This window comes from Balaenoptera acutorostrata, chromosome 3 (genome assembly GCF_949987535.1).
Source record: "Balaenoptera acutorostrata chromosome 3, mBalAcu1.1, whole genome shotgun sequence".
NCBI classification, from domain to species: Eukaryota; Metazoa; Chordata; class Mammalia; order Artiodactyla; family Balaenopteridae; genus Balaenoptera; species Balaenoptera acutorostrata.
Window position 1 is genome coordinate 8,697,733 of NC_080066.1, and position 21,717 is coordinate 8,719,449.

A 21,717-nucleotide genomic window follows, 5' to 3' on the forward strand; every position below is an offset into this window, starting at 1 on the left:
GTACATGAACGTCTGTATCAGTGAAGCTAGTGTACCCCTCGGACGATGTCTTTGTGCGCAGCCCTGCTTGGCGGCATGGAGGTCACTGAGGCAGCCCCACGTCGTGTGCTCGGTCAGGGGACCGGCCAGCCTGCTGTGCTGGGGCAGCTGCTTTGCTCCCGTTGTCCCGGCATGATTGTCAGTGACGCCCCTTTCACTCTCAAAGGCTTTCAGGCTTGGGCAGTAAAGCAGGCGCTCATCCTCCTCCTCCGTCTCCCAGTTTTCACTGTTGTCTTCTCCTGCATCCCCAAATCATCGCAAATAAACACAGCGTGGTGCAGTGGAGAGAACAGGTCTGCTTTCCTGGCTCTGATCTGCCATTTACAATTTCCTGGGAACCTGGACCAATTTCTCAACCTCTCTGAGCCTCGGGTTCTCCATTTATATAACGAGGCTGATACCTAGCTCGGGGTGTTTTCAGAGTTAAAATTAGATAATGCAAGTATTGCCACCGATAGAGAGCGGACACGTAATAATGCTCAAAAAATGCCCACGACCTTATCCTCCTTCCCTTTGCTAACCAAAAACAAAACAAAGCAGTTCCTTTCTCCTCCCGACATTGTTGGTCAGATTTCTTCCAAAAGGGCCTGCATTCCCTGAGTCCGCCTCCCCACCCAGTTCAGTTTAGAATCCAGGGCATTTTGCCCCTGACCTCACTCCTCTACGTACGTGAACATTTGCCGCGTTTGCGTCCGGGTCATCAGATTTCACTTGTTTATATTAACACTCAGACTTGACCTCCGTATTGATTTTTACCCTTTCGAATCGCGTCCTTCTTGAAACTCTCTTCCTCCAGGCTCTGTGATTTCATTCTCTTTGTTTCTCCTCCAAGTTCCCTGTCAGTGCCTTGGGTCTCCTTCCCCACCTCTTTCTCCTCTGCCCGCCTCCTAAACCCGGGTCCTGGTTTCCCTCTTTGGTGCTTCTTCTCGTTCTCGTTGTGCGTCCTCCCACGTGACTTGCACTGTCCCATCATCGGGGGCTCTCCAGTGTGCAGCTCCAGGCTCGGCCACATCCTGGGACCCGAGGCTCCACTCCCTGAGCCTCTGCTAATGAGGTCCGGTCATGCCCCGCGCCCCCCAGATTAAATACTTCTGGCTTCCTGTCCGCCCAGGTAAAAACCCTCCTACATCCCCCCCAGCACGGCGCGCACGGTCCTTCACGGCCTAGCGCCGCCTCACCTCCTGCCATCGCCCGGTGCGCCCCTGGGCCACAGCGGACCCCGCCCCGCCCCGCCCCGTCTGAAGTTGGCGGGCCTCCCACACCCAGGCCTCCCCTCCGCCCGGAAGCACGAAGCATCTCAGAGGCTACTTTCTCCAGGAGGCCTCACAGGCGGCCTCGGCACTTTGATCTTCTGCCACCTGAATAGTGACAGGGACACACCTGTTTCCTCCACGAGATCCACAGGAGCAGAGGCTGCATGTTTCTGTCCTAAGCATTGAGAACACTGTGTCACACAGCGTGGACACGCCCGGATATTTGTTGAATGGACCAGTGAATGGGAATGAAGGGACAGCTGTCCACAGCAAAAAGGTCTTAGCTCATCGCGGTCCCGGGAGATCCTGGAGAATATTCCATGAGTTCCTGACTGGAGGTTCAGAGGCTTCCTCATCCCCCACCCCTAGAACCCGCGGGGAGGCCACGTGCTGGGTACGCCTGCGGCCACTCGCCTGGCCATCCCTGGGTGCCCCGTCCTTCGTCCTCAGGCCCTTTCTCTCACTTCTCTGTCCCTGTCTCCTGAGGCCTCTTACTTCACTCCTGATCGCCTCTTCTCCCAGCTCCCCCAAAGGTTCAGAGACTCGGGTCAAGGCGCCCAGACCTCATTCTGGGTGGCTTAACTGAGAAACACCTGGGAAGATCACCCTCCTGCCAGCGGCTCTCTTATCTCTTCTTAGGCTAAAGGTCCCCTGCCTCTGCCTGGAGACACCTCACAAAGGCCCCTTTGTGACTCTGCCCCCTTAGATTTCAGGCTCCAGGGAAAGCGCTTTTTGCGATTGACTGACAGGTATTACAAAAGACAGCACCCCGCGAGTAACCCCTCCTTAAGTAAGCACTGGCGTCCTGCTGGGTGCGTGTCTCCTCAGCTTTATTTTCAAGTATAAGCTGAGCCGTGTCCTTGCTAGTTAAGTATTAAGTTGGTCTTATGTTGCCTAAGTGCTGCGTTAGCAATCCTGATGGTTTTGAATATGTGAGAACTTGTACCTACCTGTTGCTTTTCAGAGCAAGTTGTCAAACCCAAAAAACAAAGACACTAAATACAGTATCAGAGAGATCTAAGATTTGTCATAGTGAAGAGACTGAAGTGTAATACTCAGTCCGAAGGAAAGGCAAAGGGCCAGAGTGGCCAGGATCCGTCCACCAGCTGCCCTGTGGTCCCCGCGCCTTGGCCCCAGCCGCGCCACCAGCTTCTAGCAAATCTGCACTTGCTTCCTCTACCTCGGACCTCCTCCTGCATCACAGGGGGTGGTGGCAGGACATAGGAAATGCTTGGAGCTCCTTGGGAGCTTGAGGGAAAAGGACGGTATAAATTCAGGATCCGGATGTTACTGACTGAGGGGCTTCAGAGACAACCCAGAGGAAGCAGGAAGAGGGCTTGGTGTCCCAGAACCTGTGCCTCTAGCTGGGGAGAGTGATTAACAGTCCCTAAAGGAGCTGAAAAGTTTCCGTTTGAAGAGTCACCTCCGAAGGTGGAGGACATACACGTGGGGAGCGGAGCGCTGGGCGTATACTGAGTACATTGGAGAAGGCTGTACTCAGAGACACGGGAGCAGCTCTGCTACCAGAGGCCACGTGACCAGAAGAGCAAGTTCTGCTGCAATGTTGTTCCCCCCACTGTATGTATTTTATACATAAACACACCTTTTTTTTCTGTTGTCAGATGCTGAGACCAGTTATTATTACAAGTTCTGGTCTCCACTCCCTTCCCCACAGCGTACACATGCACACAGTGGGGACCTTCCTCCACGTTCCTGCCTCTCTTTCCCCCAGACAGACTGGCCAGTGAACACGCTTCTTAACCATCTCAGGGTTTGGATTAGTAATTCGTGTGCCTGTTGGTACAGAATGGGGTGCAGTCTCCCCCCGCCCCCTGTGGAGCATCTCACCCACTCAGATGATCGTCTACCCTGTTCCGGAGTCATCGTCTCATTTGAGTGAGGATGCTTCCACTCTGACACTGGGTTTAGATTCTCTGCCTAGAGAGTTGTGGTTGGCACCTTGGCAGGTTTCCCCAGCCTGTCCAGCAGGTTCCATTAGCGTCTGAGAAGGGCAAGGTGGCTGAAGGACAAAACTAACCCTGACGCACAGACCACACAAGAGCAAGATGACAGCACATCCACAGTGACCTGCCAAATAGGCTTTGTCTCCCAGTTTTGTCAAATCCTGTCCCACCTCATTCTCCCCAAGCGGCACAGAAGTGGGATCCCAGCAAACTGGAACCGGAGCCATGTGCGTTGCTGTCGTCATGCCGATGAGAACTGAGGGGCCAGGGTCGGTGCTATTGCCTGCTCTTTTTTTGTCTCCTTTTCGGTCTAAATGACAATACAGCATCTCATGGATATTCTACAGCTTCAGTCTTATTTATCACATCTGGCTCACTTCCTGGAATAAGGTACAGACTCTACCTGGGCAAGTAATCAATTCGCTGCTAAAGGCAGCCCGCGAAGCCTCCAGAAAAAGGAAGTGCCCCTCACAGATGTGAAAGGTTGTTCTGCGAATCCAAATAGAAATTCATTTGGGGCTCTCATCACGTGTAATAAATTTTTTTCGATAACTGGAATGATTCCTTTTCTGGTGTGGATTTTTATTATTTTCATTAGATCACTTCCTCAGCGCAAAAATTGCAATTTTTTTATTTGTGTTGGATCTAAGAGTAAAGCTGTCGCTGCTATTAAATTTTTATTGGACTTGCTTAATCTTTCCCAAATTTCACAACTTGCCTGTCACCAGAGAAGAAAGATTGTGCGCTTGTTGTTACAGACAGATGTTATAATCAAATTTAAGTTAACAGTCGTGTTCTTCATCCGCAACACTTGGCCCTGTTTGTGCAGCGGGCAGCTACTCATTTATACATAATCCTTTACAGATTTGGGGTTGTGTATGTTTGGTTCTTAGGAAAGCACATAATTGCACAGGCCTGTTTTTTTTTAAAGTGAGGAGAGCTGAATTACAAAGGGAAGATAAACTTACACCCAGAACTGATTTTTGTCATCAGTAAATGAAAAGCCGCTTTTCATGGAAGGTAGAGAAAGTTACTAAAGTGTCAAATGAACTAAAACTTGAAGTTTTACAATTGTAGCTTATAGTGATGCATGTGATTTATATTTGGACTGTTCATAGCGAAGAGGTCAAGCCCAGGCATTAACCTGAGTCAAACCCTTGGTACGTCTTAACATCTGTTTGTGTCCGTTGCCTCATTTCTTAAAATGAGCATAAGATAGACCTGCCTTGTAGGGGTTGCCAAGGGTTAGCTGACACAATGCATATAATAACTGCTCAGTAGGTGGTATTCAGTAAATGGTGATGCTTATCATAGCTATTATTATTATTATTACTGAAGACTCTTTTAAATCTTCTGGTTCCTTTAGCCAAGATGCCTAGTCCAACTTTTTTTTTTCCAATTAATCACATCCTGGGATTGATGATAAGTCCAGTATTGCATGTCTTGTGCATAACTGTTCTAAAGGATCTTATTTTATGTACTATATGTATCAGAATAGTGTACATTGCCATGTGATGTAAAAAAGAAAAATCGACGGAAATAATGCAGCCAGCTATCTAAGTGTTATGCCAACTAAAACAATAAATAAACCTTGAAAAGTGGGGAAAAAAAAAATCCCAGACAATGAAAGAACTACCGTGTACTTCATCTTCCTATTCAAGTTCACTTAAGCCAATCAGAAGAGAATAATATCTTCTAAATATAAAAATAACATGTTTGTTATTTTTTAAATATATAAGAAAAATTTAAAAACTCAAAGAACAAAATTTTAAATACCCATAAGCTTTTCATCCAGAGAGAAACACTGTTAACATTTTAGTATGTCCTGTGTTTTGTCCATAAACCTATTTATAGAATTCTAATCTTACCATTTATCCCATTGCTTGACTGGAATGTTTTATGCAGTATTAAACATTCATCTACAACATAATTTTTAGTGGTTGCTGCTCTTTTTTTTTTTGAATTTTATATTTTTTTATACAGCATGTTCTTATTAGTTATCTATTTTATACATACTAGTGTATATATGTCAATCCCAATCTCCCAATTCGTACTGTTTGTTCTCTACATCTGTGTCTCTATTTCTGCCTTGCAAACCGGTTCATCTGTACCATTTTTCTAGATTCCACCTATATGCGTTAATATGCGATATTTGTTTTTCTTTCTGACTTACTTCACTCTGTATGACAGTCTCTAGGTCCATTCACATCTCTGCAAATGGCCCAATTTCGTTCCTTGTTATGGCTGAGTAATATTCCATTGTATATATGTACCACATCTTCTTTATCCATTCGTCTGTCGATGGGCATTTAGGTTGCTTCCATGACCTGGCTATTGTAAATAGTGCTGCAGTGAACATTGGGGTGCATGTGTCTTTTTGAATTATGGTTTTCTCTGGGTATATGCCCAGGAGTGGGATTGCTGGGTCATGGCTACTGCTCCTTTCCAGCCAAAACTGGTCTTGATGACTCTGTCTCGGTGTTTTTGTGGTGGATTTAGCAGGTGAGGGGCAATGGGTCTTTCACCGCGGCCAGCGTGTGGCAGTCTGAGGGCAGGATGGTGGAGGGGTGAACCAGGGGAGATCTCTAAACGTCTCCATCCATCTCTGAACGCTGATTGTGTTTAAAGCCACGGCAGTCAAAACAAGAACATACCATTAGTTTGCTTCCCAGCAACTCAGCATTACAACGTGTTACACTGGGCAGCCCTCACCTGACTGGCCTCACAGGCACACGTGCAGGAAACTTACAAGGGGGTGGCAGCCCTGGGACAGAGGGAGCAGGGCCAGTATTATCCCAGCAGCCGTGGAATGTTCTGGCCTGTCCACAGCACACTGGGGAAACTGACAAGCCCAACACTTATCAGGAAACGTACGGGCACCTTCTTTTTTGTACTTGCTGGAAGGTTTTCTGTGACGGAAGGATCTACCTTTGGGAAACTCTTCAGGAGATTGAAATATATCAGAGATGAGCAAAGTTTTGCATTTTAAAGCACAGAAGGGACAAATCATTTGAAGAAACGCTTACTCCTTCTGATTTTATTCATGACTAAATTAATGCCGATTTTAGATTGAATTTCCAGTCATCTCCAAAGAAAGGTTCGTTCCCAAGCAGTCCTAAGCCTGCCCCACTAGAATGGTTCTGAGGATGACAAGTAAAATTCTACCATAGGAATTCACTGACCTCCATGCCTTCGACGATCATATTTAAACAATTCACGCCAGATTCTGGGTGGATACTTAAGCCTATATAAATAAGCGAAAATGAACTGAAATCATCAATGACTGATAGAATAAGGTTCCTAAGATATAAAAAATTTTAATAGAGGAAGATGGATTTTATATCATCATTTTAAAAATATTTAAATCGTGGTACTAAAATCTCTACTGTGAACTGGCTGAAGCTGAGAAGGGAAAAGAAAGGTGAAAACTATCATGTGCGCTGGAGTTTTTAAATTGTATAACCTTATTCGGCAGAATGAATGAGCTCCCTGAAACTAATGAGATTTGTGTTTCATGTTTGTAACCAGCAGAGGCAGCTGACGGTGATGAACGGCTGGACTACGTTTCTCTACCCCCAACAGGTAAAACACATTTCCATTTTCATCATCTGCTGGAAAATACAGCACGTGAGAATATCTGCATTGAAAATGTTTTTAACGTCAGAGATGCAGATGCTTGAGCAAACTGCTTCTGTAAGAGGCCCAACCCCTAGTAATCAGAGGAGCTCAATGCCCTGCATTCAGAGAGATTTTGCACATTGAGTACGAAAAGCTGCAGTTTTCTCACATTCTATTTCATCTGCCTGATAACCTCAGAACAGCAAGTCCTAAGAACTTAGTGTCACAACGTTTTGCCTCCCCAAGCCCTGGGACATTAAAAAAAATATTTTAACACGAAATGACATTTCTGTTTAGATCAGGGATCATCCATTTTATGATGAAATTCACATGCGTTCTGGCCTCACCTCCCTCGCAAAAAGCTTTGAGAGGCAGTGTCATTGCTCTTCCTATAATGGGCACCGGATGAATACTGTGTCTTAAGTGAGGGATTGAATGTGCCAATCCCATGTAGCCTGGGTGGCACATTCCTAACGCTGTAACCCGATCAGCCGAATACACCATCTCACTGCCGCATCTGCTGCAGGGTTAAGCCATAGACTTAATTCTGACTTCTTCTTATTTGACTCTCAAGTAATCCTTCCGACCCTGGGCTCCTCCCTCTGCATCGGTTCTCGCCCGAGAGCCTGAGGGACAGGTGTCTGATCAATGAGCCATGTGACAAAGAGCTTATCCCCTCAGTTGGTCTCAAGACTCTTCACTTCCCTCAAAATACCTGAAGGTTCTCTAACAACCAAACCCAGACACACACACACACCCCAAAAAAAACCCTGTCAATGAAAAAGCTCAACTCCGTGTTTTCTCTCCATTTGGGGTGGTAAGTTTTAAGTTAGATCCAGCAAGTATGAGAGGAGTCGTTAGTCTGTGTAGGAACTCTGCGAGGCCCCGTGTTCACAGACAGCGCTTGCCCTGAGTTCACGGTGTAGCAGAGATGTACGTTAGTGAACTTCAGAGCAGCCAGAAAACTCGGACACGCAAATGATACGGTGCTTTCTCTGTCACTGAGTAGCTAAGCAACAGATCGATGGACAAATAAACGAAATGACTGCAGAGGGCAAGAGCAACCTGCTTCTATTGCGTTCTCACTTTATATAGTCATTATAGAAATTACAGAAAGGGGAGTTCTTGTTTGGCTATGTTTCCACACTTATGAATCAAGAGAATTGAAATGCATGATCTCTATTGTTCCTTCCCAACCTGTGCTCCTCTGAGTATCAAGACAACTCCGATTAGCCTCGTTCTGACCACCCACTGTAGGTAGAGGCATGAAGCACTGCTACTAATGATGAAACTGTGCCCTTTCGGGAGGCCCTCTGGAGGAACACCTTGCTGTTCTAGTTGTACTTTCCAGGGTTCCTCCCCCATCAGCCCCCCATGACCCCAGGACATTTGCACTGCCCGTCCTGGCCACCATCTGACACAGTGGGCTTTTAAGAAGTATTATTACTGGAAAACCATTCCCCTTGAAATAATACCTTTGAGTTTTCCTGTCTGAAGATGGAGGCAGAGAGATGTTTCAGATCAGAAAACTGAACACAGGATGGTAGAACCACCTCATGGAACCGAAAAGAATTTCAAGGAATCTGAGAAAGAAGGAATGTTAGAGATCATCTAGTCCCGTCCCTTCTTTTTATCCAGTCCTTTTATTTTACAGGTAAAAAAGCCTGAGGCCCAGAAACACTATATGACTTTCTCAAGGTCTCACAGCTGGTTGGTGGCCTGGCCGGAGCCCAGGCCTCTCAACTCCCAGCCAATCCACTGCGTAGCTTTCTCACACCTTCTCTGTATGTTTCTTAAAGATCCTAAGAGGTGATGGATGTACTAATCCCTTTAGGATTCCATCTCAGTGTCGGCCCGTCTTCACAGTTAGCGCTCAGTGTCGCCCCGTCTTCACAGTTAGCGCTCAGTGTTGCCCCGTCTTCACAGTTAGCGCTCAGTGTCGCCCCGTCTTCACAGTTAGCGTGTCTGTCGTAAGTCAGCCTGAAGTCCGCTGCAGCTTCAGCTCTCGGGTTCTTCCCAAGAAGACCCTACCCAAGGCCGTGAGGCCCTAAGGAGGACAGTAGTAGGACGCCTCCCGCAGGTTTTTCCACTAGACTCCTGATCGATATCTGATACAAATCACTAAACAGCATGATAAATAATACCACTTATCACCTCGAAAAGGGGGAAGAGAAGTCACGGATTGGTGCCCAAATTTTGCAGTTAGGGAATTAAACAATCTCGATTAGACCGGCATGTCTCTGGAGTGCCTCTCACGTGAAATCCCAGCCTGGGGCTTCTCTGCACACAGCACCACGACTTAGTCCTCCCTCCTCACGTGTCTCCTTGATGAGACCGTCCGAGGGATGAATTCCACCTTTCTCGTCCATGCATCTTCCTCCCTGCATTGGAGACTCACTGGCCAGACCTTCCTCATCTGGTCTGTCTGAGCTGGCAACAGTTGGTCCTTTTTAAAGATTTAACAGTGCCTTTATTACCTTGTTAAGGTCTTTTTTCTCCTTCCAAATTCATGTGTGTTGGGAAGGGGTGGGACGGGGGTATAAATCCCCAAGTGTTTCTATGAACCAGAACCGACCAGGCCACGGTTACAGTCAGGCGTCAGATGACATTTATCTCAGTCCATTAACACTTAAGCAAACTTCTGTTTGTCTAGTTTTAACAAAAATGGATACAGATTTTTCTAGTGGAAAAACATATTTTCTTAATTTCTTTCCCCTCAACCCTGTCAGTAAGTGTTTTTGAGCGATGCCAGGAATCAGCACTGAGATAGGTGCCGGTGAACAAATCCCACCCTCAGACCAGAGGCAGAGGCTACTACGGCCCAGGGGTGGAGACAGAGCTCTGATAAAGGAGAAAAACCACCATAAGGGAACAATTTGGGGGGAAAAAGAGAACAGAGAATAAAATCGAAACAGTACTAACATTTAAAGGCGGCTTCTGGATTTGAAATAGAATAGTACGGAGCGCAACTAGGCTTAGCATTGTTTGGTCATAAATTGGCATTCTTTTACACACTTTTTAGAAATTAATACAGAAAAGTGTAAGGAAGAAAATGTAAATTACTTTTACCACTCAGAGACAACCATTATTGTTGGGTGTTTTTTTCCAGACTTTTCTCTATATTTTTTAAATTTATATAATGGAGGTCAAATCCATCCAATTTTGATTCCTAAAGTTTTGTTCTGTTTTGTTTTACCACCTAACAAGCGTTTCCCATTTTATTACAAACCTCCATACACATTATTTTAATAGCTGCACTATATTCCGTCTTACAGGTCATATCATATTTTATTTAGCCATTTTCTACTCCTGGATGATACATAATGAACATACTCTAATAGTAACCCACATTCATGGGTTTTCCTGTAAAAATCATCATTACAGATTTCTAATGGCTAAAATTACTCATCTAGCACACCTAAAGCCTTGGCTAAAAAATACTGATTTAGAGGTGAAACAGACACCTCACCAATGAGGTCCTGCGTCTGGCCGTGTCATAGAAAAGCGTACAACTCTTCCTTAGAGAAGTGGCCCCCCTTCACGTTCTTGTCTCTGTTGTAGGTCATATATTTGACACCAGGAGAGAAAACACGGAAGACACAGAGACAGCTTTCACTGCCTAGACTTTCCTTTAGTGACACTGCTTAGTGCACGCATCTCCTCCATTGGAATTTCCTCAAAGATCCACTAGCATTTCAGGTTACTGCAAAGTGTGGCCGTTCTGTGAAGCTGACCCGTCACGTTTGAATAGTTTTCATATTCTTTCTTTGTAATGTGTGATAATCAAGCGTCCAATTTGGTCTAAGATTTTTAAAAATCATCTTTAGAGTTGAATTCTCAGCCTTTAAATGTCCAGCATTATCACTGGGTTGGTTCAGTGTCCATGAAAAAGAAGCAGTTTTATTTTCCCTGTTTTTTTTTTTTTTCTTTTTCAGTGTGAATATGGTATAGAGTTTTGAAGCGTATTTATTTTAATGTAAATTGCTTAGTTGCAGTATACAGGAGAATGGCTCTTTCCGGACCAAGGAAGCAGTGTTGAAGGCCAAACTTAATTAGAATCTTCACCAGCTTAGAAGATGGAAAAGTTGTTTTGGGAGACAGGACAGCTCTGATCTATTAGATGAAATCATTTGTGGCATCATATCTCCCCAGAATAATCATTTGTCACTGATAAGTGCAAACGATACGTAAATTCTTAGGAAAGAAAAATCTTTCATGTAGGTTGTGTCGACACAGCAACAAAATAACTAATTAAAAGGTGAGAAACAAAGTAACCAGCTATCCACATGACACCTGACAACTGTTTTAACAGATGGTTTTAACTGAGTGATCCAGGGGGTTGTGGCATCATGTGGCAACTGGCCACAGATGTGCTTAATCTTATATACTTCACGTGGTTCTGGTACACTTGCCCCCCCCCACCACTTTATATAAAACTAACAAGTGAAAATGTGGATTCATTTTAAAGAAATATTTTTGGCATGTGGGTATTTGTTTCACAGAGATATTTGCCTCCAGATTCCTTTCTCTAGTAAGGTGGTGAGTTTAAAATACCTGTTTATTTGGAGGCATTGCATTTACACTTCATTTATTGTATAAAGCAAATTACCGTGAATCTTTGGCACTTGACCCAAAGGCCAAAAGTTGGCTTGAAAGAAATTTGGACAGTAGAAACACCGAACCCCCGGGGCGTGGGGAGGGGAAATGCTGTGCTACCATTTAACACACGTCCCTAGCACTTATTTTATCGAATCGGAGAGTGTAAGAGCTCAGAGTTACCATTAGTCCCCCTCCCGCGGTCTGTGGTGAGGCGGCTAAGGAGAAATGAGGATCACGGCTGCCCAGCGCCGGGCAACAAGCCATCAATGCGCTGGCCAAGCCGGGAACCTCAGTTCCTTACTACCCCATCCCAGGTACCTGTGCCATCACGTCACTCGGGGCGGCTAACCCTGGGCTAGGAGGGGAGCTCTAGGGGGGGTCAGTACCCACTAAAGACCAGCTAATCAACCCAAGACCATAGGAGGCATTCCTGTGATGTGACAAAGCTGGTCTAGGCGTGGCTTATGGAATCAATCCACCTGCTAGACAGCTACATCTCATACACGTGTGTCTTTTATCCTCTTTTCGGAGCCCCAAGGAAGGTTCAGATCAATGGTTTCCATCACAGGCTTAGCTAGCCTTTTCGATTTCAGGCCAGTTAGTAACCCTTCCCTGACACCAGCCTCTCTGTTCAGCAAGGAGTCTAATGAAGTACCGTGAACCCAGGCTTTTGTTTTTCTGCAAGATATGTTTTAAAATTTGTCTTCTGCCTCTCAGAAGGAAGTCTTTATCAAGGGAATTGAAAAGATTAATTAGTGACCTTTCAACTCTGTTACAGTAAGATGAATACATGGCGAATAAAAGTAGAAACGTTTACCTTACAGCTGTGGAATCTGTTAAATATACACCATGAACCTTCAAAGCACTTCCTGCCAAGACTGGGCGAGAGCTTGAATTTTTCAGTACCTGAGGGGTGGGTGGGGATTGCTGGGCTCTCGAATGTGTGCAATGGATTCACAGATTGGAAATACACGGCATAAAACTGCAACCGTAAAATCATATTTTATAAATTAAAACTGTGTTTACTTAACTGCGACTACTGTTCAGACTTTATTCAGAAATCCTTTTTATAGGCTTTCTTAGCAAATAAAAAAAAAAGAATTATTCCATATCTATGGATAAGGTCTCAATCTTCTGTATATATGTTTTATTAATATGTAAATATTTAGATTTTTTTAAGATTACTATGTTCTTTAAAAAAAATTCAACACAAGGCTGGTTGTGAAAATGGTGTATAACACGTGCTGTGATATCAATTCCCAAGACGCCCTTTATGTCTGTTCTGGAAGAATACAATAAATTACTTTAATTGAATGTGCCTGTCTCCTGCCTGTGTGCCAGCCCGCCTGCGTTTATGAAGGGGAGCCAATGCTAGCCATTAATTAAAAGGTATTTATTAGTACTCTGGTGATCATATGCAGAAAGTTTTCTCTCCGTATGAAGTTAATTTTTAAAAATAAACGAACGAACCAGATTGCCACCAGAAAGAGTGTCTCAGAATGCATGAAGTCACAGGCTCCGCCTGGCAGTTAGATCAGCGGCAGGTCCCACAGTAACACTTGAGCAGTAAGTAGTGATCTGCTTGAAGCCTAATTTTAACTGAATTAGGTAGCTTCATAAGCCTCACTTAAACGGTTAAGCCCTGCTTCTATGGAAACAACACATCAGAAGGACAAATCAATCTTCTCTAACGCAAAGTGGCTGTTCAAACCTAATTGCTTTATTCTCCTCTCTGAACACAGGGGGGCGCTACTCCTCATGGGGACTTGCCCCCTCCTGCCTCCAAAGGCACCCAGGGCTGGCCCGCCAGCACTGTCGTTGCTTTGGTTTGGGGTCTGGTTCTTGGGCCCTCATGTGGAGGCATTGGCGCTGAGCTAGTCCACAGCTGGGAGGAGGGCAGTAGTCGCGGGTAAGAAAGCAGCCGGATTGCAGGAGGGAAGGTGATCAAGGTGAACTGCTTGCAAAGAGAGAAAATCTAAACTACTGCCAGCTAGAGTCTTCCACGCACGCGCAGCCCTTGGAAGCTGGGGGCCTGGCACTAGCCGGCCCCTCCTGCTGTAATCCCCGCAGGGCTTGGTGCGGCCCTTTGTGCGGGGAGATTATTTGTATTATTGTATTATTGCCACGGCACATGATTTGGCCCCAGGCCCCCGGGATGCCCTTGCTCCCACTCGCTGGCAAGGATCTGTGCCTCGTATGTCGCCTGGCTAACACCCTGAAGGGCTTTTCTCATCCAGTGGGAGGGGACCCAGTCTTACCACCAGAAGGGGCACCATTTGCATTCTCGTAGAATAAGAGCTCACACACCTGCCTCAGTTGTTTCCCCTCCTACAGGCCCAGCCTTAAAACCAAGTGATGGGGGCTTCCCTGGTGGCGCAGTGGTTGAGAATCTGCCTGCCAATGCAGGGGACACGGGTTCGAGCCCTGGTCTGGGAAGATCCCACATGCCGCGGAGCAACTGGGCCCGTGAGCCACAACTACTGAGCCTGCGCGTCTGGAGCCTGTGCTCCGCAGCAAGAGAGGCCGCGACAGTGAGAGGCCCGTGCACCGCGATGAAGAGTGGCCCCCGCTTGCCACAACTAGAGAAAGCCCTTGCACAGAAACGAAGGCCCAACACAGCCATAAATAAATAAATACATTTAAAAAAACAAAACAAAAAAAACCAAGTGATGGGGGGACGGCGGCTGACTCATTTCCCAGCTGCCCCCTGAGTCCAGCTCAAGCACTTACTGAACCCCCACCGTCGTTAGATGCTGTGTTGGTTTAGCACAGCCGGGGTTGGGATGCAAGGGACGAGGGCTGACGCTGGGGAGGCCTGTCGGCCCGGTGCCATCCACGCCAGGCCTTATGGACCATCCCGAGAAGCTGGGCGCACGTAGGGGCCACTGAAGCGTTCTGAGTAAGAGGTCCAATCAGAGTCATAGGCTCTCTTGATCGGTCTGGCTGATGTCTGGGACGTTAACTGGAGGGGGGCCCAGCCTAGAGCAGGGAGTCCCATTAAGAAGCCGAGGGAATAGCTAGGGATGGATAAAGAGGACCCAAGAGGACAAAGCCCCACATGCTGAAGCACAGGAGGACCAACACGGCTTGGAGACGCACTAGCTTGGGGTGGAGGAGGGAGGAGTTGTGGAAGCCGACACCCAGGTCTCTGGCTGGAGAATCGTGCGCGTGTTATTGGCGCTCCCGAGACTGGGAACACGGCGGGGAGGGGCGACTTGGAGAAAGATGATGGACAAGTTCAGGTGCACACGGTACTCCATTCCTTCCTTCACCGAGTGGTCGCTGAACATTTTGGGTCTGCCTGGTACTGTTCTGGGGTCCAGGAGCACAGCTGTGAGCCCCGGGGAAACACCAGCAACATAAGGCCCGTTGAGCTCCTGAACGAGAGGAGGGAACTTAAACTGGGTAGCTCTGTCCCAAGCTAGAGTCGATCAAGATTTGAAGCCCCATTCATTCCGCATAATTCGAGTCTGAACTAAACGGCATCATCACAGAGCTCACAGGTAGCCCCCAGTCTGCATCAAGTCACAGTCTTTTCGTCCCTTTGGGTCACTTACCACACTCTAAAATTGTCTTGCTTATTTATGTGTTTACTATCTGGTTTTTCTCTGGAATCTAAGCATCGTGATGTCAGGGATCTTATCTTTAAGGCCACTTAGATTTCAGTCCTTGGGGAAAACATGTTTTTAGGAGCCCCGACTCCCCATCCTCCCCAGCAGAGGCGGACTAGGACGGACATTACCCTCTCCCGCTTCCGTGTCTCGTAGCCTTAGATCACGTGGACCTGCTTTGTCCCTATGTCGACACTCCTCAGAAATGTTGGCGAAACCGTGTCCATAAATCTGCCAGAGAGATACTGGGTGCATTCCATGAGAATCTGGTAACTCTAATGATTCAGAGCAAAGCTTTGAATTTACACAAACCAACTCCTTTTGCATTTTGTGACCTCTCAAAGCAGGCTATTGATCATTTCCCCTAAAATATATATATTATATATATGTTTATTATTTATTTCCATTTTGTTATCAGTGAAATTAAATGTAAAGAGTCATAATGGAAAAGCCGAAGAACAATCTAGAAATGGAGCCTATGTGGGGTAATCCACAGCACACTGTGGTTTACACATACTGATGTTCCAAATAGACTCGATACTTAAGGGCCTTTTTAATTGCGTTTTACTTTTTTGCCATTTTTATCTGTTAATGCTGAGAAATTGAAGGACATTTTAAACCTAAACTTTGAAACTAAGCTACTTCAGCTAATTCCTTTAAAACGCCTTCCAAAAATGAAGCTGATTGTGAGTGTGTTAAAAAGAAGAGCTGATCAGAAACCAGCTCTCCTGAACTCCAGGTGTGCATACTCTCCACCAAGGTGCCGCCCAGATGCAAAACGTGGAGGGCCCTGGATGTGAATATGGAGCAAAAACTCAATCTTACAAAGGAAATTTGAGCATCCTAAATTGGTTCAATGAAGTGGTGGACCAGCTGCACATTCCGGTAGAAGAACTACTTTCTGCTGTCCTCTAGCAATGGAGGGAGAAAGAATACATTATAATTAATAACACTTACTCTATATGTGACTGAATTAAGCATCCTCCAAAAGTGATGTATGTCTAACCACTGGATAGGGAAAAATCAGACACAGTTAACAATCTCATGCCCCTCTTGGGATCAACACTGCAGCACTGCACCGTCTTCAGGAGAAATATTTCACTGGTGTGAAGCAATGCCACCTTCCTCCACTCCTACCTCACTGACACTGACACTCCCTGTAACACAGACCTATAGCTGTGGGCAGCTTTGACTCAGTAAAATTTTTGTTTATTTCTGTGGTTTGTGTCATGGACTATTCAAGTGTGTTTGCCCTACCCGCCTCCATAATGTTGGTGTTCCCTGGAGGCCATAACCACAGCTGGTCTTTCCCTTTGTCCCGGTGGATGGGCTCAACAGGCATGGTCGACAGGGTAGATTTTAAATGTCCACCTGACTCCCAGATGCTGGAGACAGCAGCCAAAGAGACAGGAGCCGAAATGCACCTTGATCATGCCTAGGCTAGCATTTTAACATACAGCTTTAGAAAATGAGCAAACTCTCAAAGACCAAGAAATGACTTTTGATTGGAAAGTACCCAGTGATTTTGGAGGAGGTGGTGGAAGCTCACAGAATTAGTCTGAATTCATTTGAAAGCTTGAATGCAGGAGAAAAGTCAAGAAATCCTTTAAAAATTGTGAGAGACTTACTCCCCTCCCGTCCTTCCCCCATTTAAACATAAAACCACAGAAATTGAAGCTGTGGTTTTGATACAGGAATAGACAGATCCATAAAACAGAATGGAGATTTAAGGAAAACCTTGTCTCTATACAGCATATATTAAAGGTATTGTAATAATTAGCATAACATATGTTCAGCTGCTGTAACAAAGAGCCCCCCCCCCAAATAAAGTGGCTCAAATGCAATACAGACATTTTCCCCTCCAACTCATAATAGCCTAGAGGTGGGTGGGTTGTCCAGGGTGGTGGTAGGCAGCTCTCCTCCATGTGGTCATCCAGAAACCTAGTTACATCCATGTTATTGTTCTGTCACCCCTGCGGAGACATCCACGTCCACATGGTCAAAGCTGGCTCGCCAGCACAGGTCTATATTTAAGACTATGCAAAGGGCGAATAATGATGGAGGGGGAGCAATTTCCTTATGAAGACATGACCTTGGGACTGCATACATCACTTCTGGTTATATCCTATTGGCTAAAACTTAGTCAGACGGCTACATCTAGCCCCAAAGGAAACCAGGAAAGAGAGTCTCTAGCTGGATGGCTATGTGCCTACCCAAAACTTTGATTCTATTAGTATCAGGAGGAGGGGAAGAATGAATACCAGTGACAATCAGCTGTTGGAACCACTGGTGCCATCTTCACTGTTTGGAAAAGGATGAATTCTTCAGTAAAAAGTGTGGAGGAAAACTAGCTAGGCATTTATGAAAAGTTTAGACATATACAAAATTAGCTCAGAATGGATCATAGACCCAAATGTAAAAGCTATACAACTATAAAACTCTTAAAAGAAAACACAGGAGGAAATCTTCATGCTATTGGGTCAGGCAATGACTTCTTAGATTTGACACCAAACACAGGTGACAAGAGAAAAATGAACAAACTGGACATCATAGAAATTAAAAACTTTTGCCCTTCAAAGGACATGAAAAAAGTGAACAGACAACTCACAGAAGTGGAGAAAAGATTTGCAAATCACGCATCTTGTATAAAGTATAAAGAACTGGTATCCAGAATAGACAAAAGAACTCTTACAACTCAAAAATAAAGACAACCCGACATAAAAAGGGGCAAAAGATTTGAACAGACTTTTCTCCATAGAATATATATAAATGGCCAGTAGGCCAATAAGCATATGAAAAGATGCTCAACATCATTAGTCATTAGGAAAACACAAATCAAAGCCACAATAAGATCACTTTACACCTACAAAGCCGGTTATAATCAAAATGACAAACAAGAACAAGTGTCGGTGAGAACGTGGAGAAATTGAAACCCTCAGTTGTTGGTGGGAATGTAAAATGGTTCAGGCTCTTTGGAAAACAGATCAGCAATTCCTCAAAAAGTTAAACATGACCTCGCAATTACAGTCCTAGGTATATATGAAATACAGATTTTTTTTTTCCCTCCAACTCATAACAGCCTAGTAGTGGGTGGGTGGTCCAGGGTGGTAGTAGGCAGCTCTACTCCATGTGGTCATCTGGAAACCCAGTTACATCCACTTTATGGTTCTGCCACCCCTGGGAGACATCCTCGTCCATGTGGTCAAAGCTGGCTCACCAGCCTAAGTCTATAATGAAGACTATGGGAAGGGGGAATAAGAGTGGAGGGGAAGTTCAAGAGAGCTGAAAACATCTGAGCGCACAAAGACTTGTACACAAATGTTCAGAGCAGCATTATTCATAGTAGCCAAAAATTGGAAACTTGAGTGCCCATCAACTGATGAATGGATAAAAAAAATGTGGTATATCCATGCAATGGAATATTATTCGGCAATTAAAGAAAATGAAGTACTGATACATGCTAACATGGATGAACCTTGAGAACATTATGCTAAGTGAAAGAAACTAGATACAAAGGCCACATATACCACTCCAGATTAGGCAAGTCCATAGAGACAGAAAGTAATTAGCGGTTGCCTAGGGCCAGGATGGGGAGCAGTAATGGGAAGTGACCGCTAATGGGTGCAGGGTTTCCCTTTGGAATGATGACTATGGTCTAAAATCAGACAGTGGTGATGGTTGTGCAACTCTGAACATATTAAAAACCACTGACTTGTATAACTTAAAAGGGCAAGTTTTATAGTGTGTGAATTATAGCTCAATAAAGCTGTTAAAAAATTATAGTTAAGTTGGACCCTCTTACTCTCTGTGTGACAATTAATTCCAGATATTTCAAGGATTTAAATAATAAATAATAAAAATACTAGAAAATAATAAAATAATAAAATAATTATATAAATTATGTATTATATAAATTTTTATATTATCTAATATATAAATTTTATATATTATATAAATTATATAAAAATACTAGAAAATTTGTAATTAATATTTATATAAGCTTGAGGAGAGAAAGGATTTCTCAAACATGATGCCATAGGAAGAAATGATCAAGTAAAAATTGATTAAAATTTTTAAATCATACTTCAAAAGTTTTACAAAGATAAACAGCAAGTGACAAAATGAGAAAAACATTTGCAGGATAAATCTTTTAAGAAAGAAGATACCTATCATATATCCAACTCTTATAAATCAAATGTCCAATAAACATTAAAATGCTAAAATTAAACCAAGAAATGCAAATTAAAACAGTAGTAAGAAAATTTTGGTTATTCAGTTGGAAAATATTGAAAGAAAGGTAGCACCAGTGTTTTTTTATGATGAAGCGAACATTAGTTACTACTAATAGGCACATTAACTGGTACAATATTTCTGAGGACAGTTTGCCAATAAATATCAAATTTGTTTAAAACTTTTGACCCGGCAATTTTACTTGAAGGAATTTATCTGGAAGAAATAAAGATCTGCCCAAAGATCAAGCTACAGGGTGTTCATCACCACATTGTTTAATATTTTTAAAAATTAAAATGATTTACATGTCAACAATAGTTTAAACCATAATACATCCTTAAATCAGAATACTGTACAGCCATTTTCTGAAATAAAGACTTAAATATAAGACACAACACCATAAAACTCCTAGAAGAGAACACAGGCAAAACATTCTCTGACATAAATCATACCAATGTTTTCTTAGGTCAGTCTCCCAAGGCAGTAGAAATAGAGGCGAAAATAAACAAATGGGACCTAATCAAACTTACAAGCTTTTGCACAGCAAAAGGAACCATAAACAAAATGAAAAGACAACCTATGAAATGGGAGAAAATATTTGCAAATGATGTGACAAACAAGGGCTTAATTTCCAAAATACAACTCAACAACAAGAAAACAACCCAATTGAAAAATGGGCAGAAGACCTAAATAGACATTTCTCCAAAGACATACAGTTGGCCAACACGCACATGAAAAGATGCTCGACACCGTTAATTATTAGAGAAATGCAAATCAAAACTACAATGAGGTACCACCTTACACCAGTCAGAATGGCCATCATTAAAAAATTTACAAATAACAAATGCTGGAGAAGGTGTGGAGAAAAGGGAACCCTCCTATATGGTTGGTGGGAATGTAAATTGGTGCAGCCACTATGGGAAACAGTATGGAGGTTCCTCAAAAAACTAAAAATAGAGTTGCCATATAATCCAGCAATCCCACTCCTGGGCATATATCCAGACAAAACTATAACTCAAAAAGATACATGCACCCCTATGTTCATAGCAGCACTATTCACAAGAGCCAAGACATGGAAACAACCTAAACGTCCATTGGCAGATGAATGGGTAAAGAAGATGTGGTAATATATACAATGGAATACTACTCAGTCATAAAAAAGAATGAAATAATGCCATTTGCAGCAACATGGATGGACCTAGAGATTATCATACCAAGTCAGTCAGAAAGAGAAAGACAATACCATATGATATCATTTATATGTGGAATCTAAAATATGATACAAATGAACTTATTTACAAAACAGAAACAGAATCATGGACATAGAGAACAGACTTGTGGTTGCCAAGGGGGAGAGAGGTGGGGAAGGGATGGATTGGGAGTTTGGGATTAGCAGATGCAAGCTATTATATGTAGAATGGATGAACAACAAGTCGTACTGTATAGCACAAGGAACTATATTCAATGTCCTGTGATAAACCATAATGGAAAGAATATGAAAAAGAATGCATATATATATATGTGTGTATAACTGAATCACTTTGCTGTACAGCAGAAATTAACACAACTATACTTCAAGGAAAAAAAAAAAGAATACCGCACAGCCATTTTCAGTGGTGTACGCAGAGATCAACAGTCAATTGATTGAAAAAGGCAGGTCACAGAACAATAGGTACTTTAGGATCTTTTGGTTTTTTTAATAACTGAACTCAAAAAAAAAGTCTAAGAGGACATGCACCCAACTATTGATAGCTACCTGTGAATGGTGAGATTATGGGTACTTTAAATTTTTCTTCCTGTTTTTTACCTCAATTAATTTTCCTGTAATGAACATGTGTTGCTTTTGCAATGAAAAGGGAAGTTATTTTTTAAACATTTTAGTAATGCAAAAAACTGTTTATAGCATGGAGAAATGTTCACAATATATTTGCTATTAAATAGCAATGTTCAGCCTGATCATACTTTTTTAATTTCAGAAACTCATTTATTTTTATAAAGTTAGTTTAATGGTCATTGTGTGTAACTACAGACAAATTGCAGCATGTCCAAAACTATACCGACATCAACAACCTCCTACGCCTTTAAAAAGTTATAGACGATGTGTCACCCATTGGCCTGATCACATTCTTTAAAAAAATATTTATACACATACACATGCACAGAAAAAAAGAATAGAAGTTGTTAATAGTTGTTAGCTCTGGGTGGTAGAATAATATGTGATTTAAAAAAATTATTTGTGTAACTTTTCTAAAATGAACATTTATCATTTTCTAAAATGAAAAAAATAAAGGTAAAGGAAGAAAAGGCTCAGTGGTCTTTGTATTTGTATGTCATGCTCACTGCTTGGATACTGTTAGGAATACCTGAAATATCGATGTAAAGTCTTGTAATACAGGCTTCCAA

The 21,717-nt window shown here is 43.5% G+C and overlaps 1 protein-coding gene and 1 long non-coding RNA gene across 8 annotated transcripts in view; one reads left to right on the forward strand and one right to left on the reverse strand.

Annotated features, from left to right (window-relative positions):
* BEND7 (BEN domain containing 7) overlaps nt 1–12,750 on the forward strand; it is a 76,845-nt gene extending 64,095 nt beyond the window's left edge. For 3 of the 7 annotated variants that reach the window (XM_057542094.1, XM_057542100.1, XM_007189912.3), the window contains exons 8-9: nt 6,785–6,838; nt 10,436–12,750. In XM_057542094.1, coding sequence (XP_057398077.1) covers nt 6,785–6,838; nt 10,436–10,497 — 116 coding nt within the window. In that variant the 3' untranslated portion in view covers nt 10,498–12,750. Of the gene's footprint in view, nt 1–6,784; nt 6,839–8,528; nt 9,804–10,435 lie in introns of those variants that run through there. The other 4 variants (XM_057542097.1, XM_057542096.1, XM_057542095.1 and 1 more) reach the window with 4 other exon arrangements.
* The window catches only part of LOC130707488 (uncharacterized), a 120,658-nt gene that overhangs the window by 32,555 nt on the left and 66,386 nt on the right, over nt 1–21,717 (reverse strand). The gene's annotated exons all lie outside the window — the stretch shown is intronic.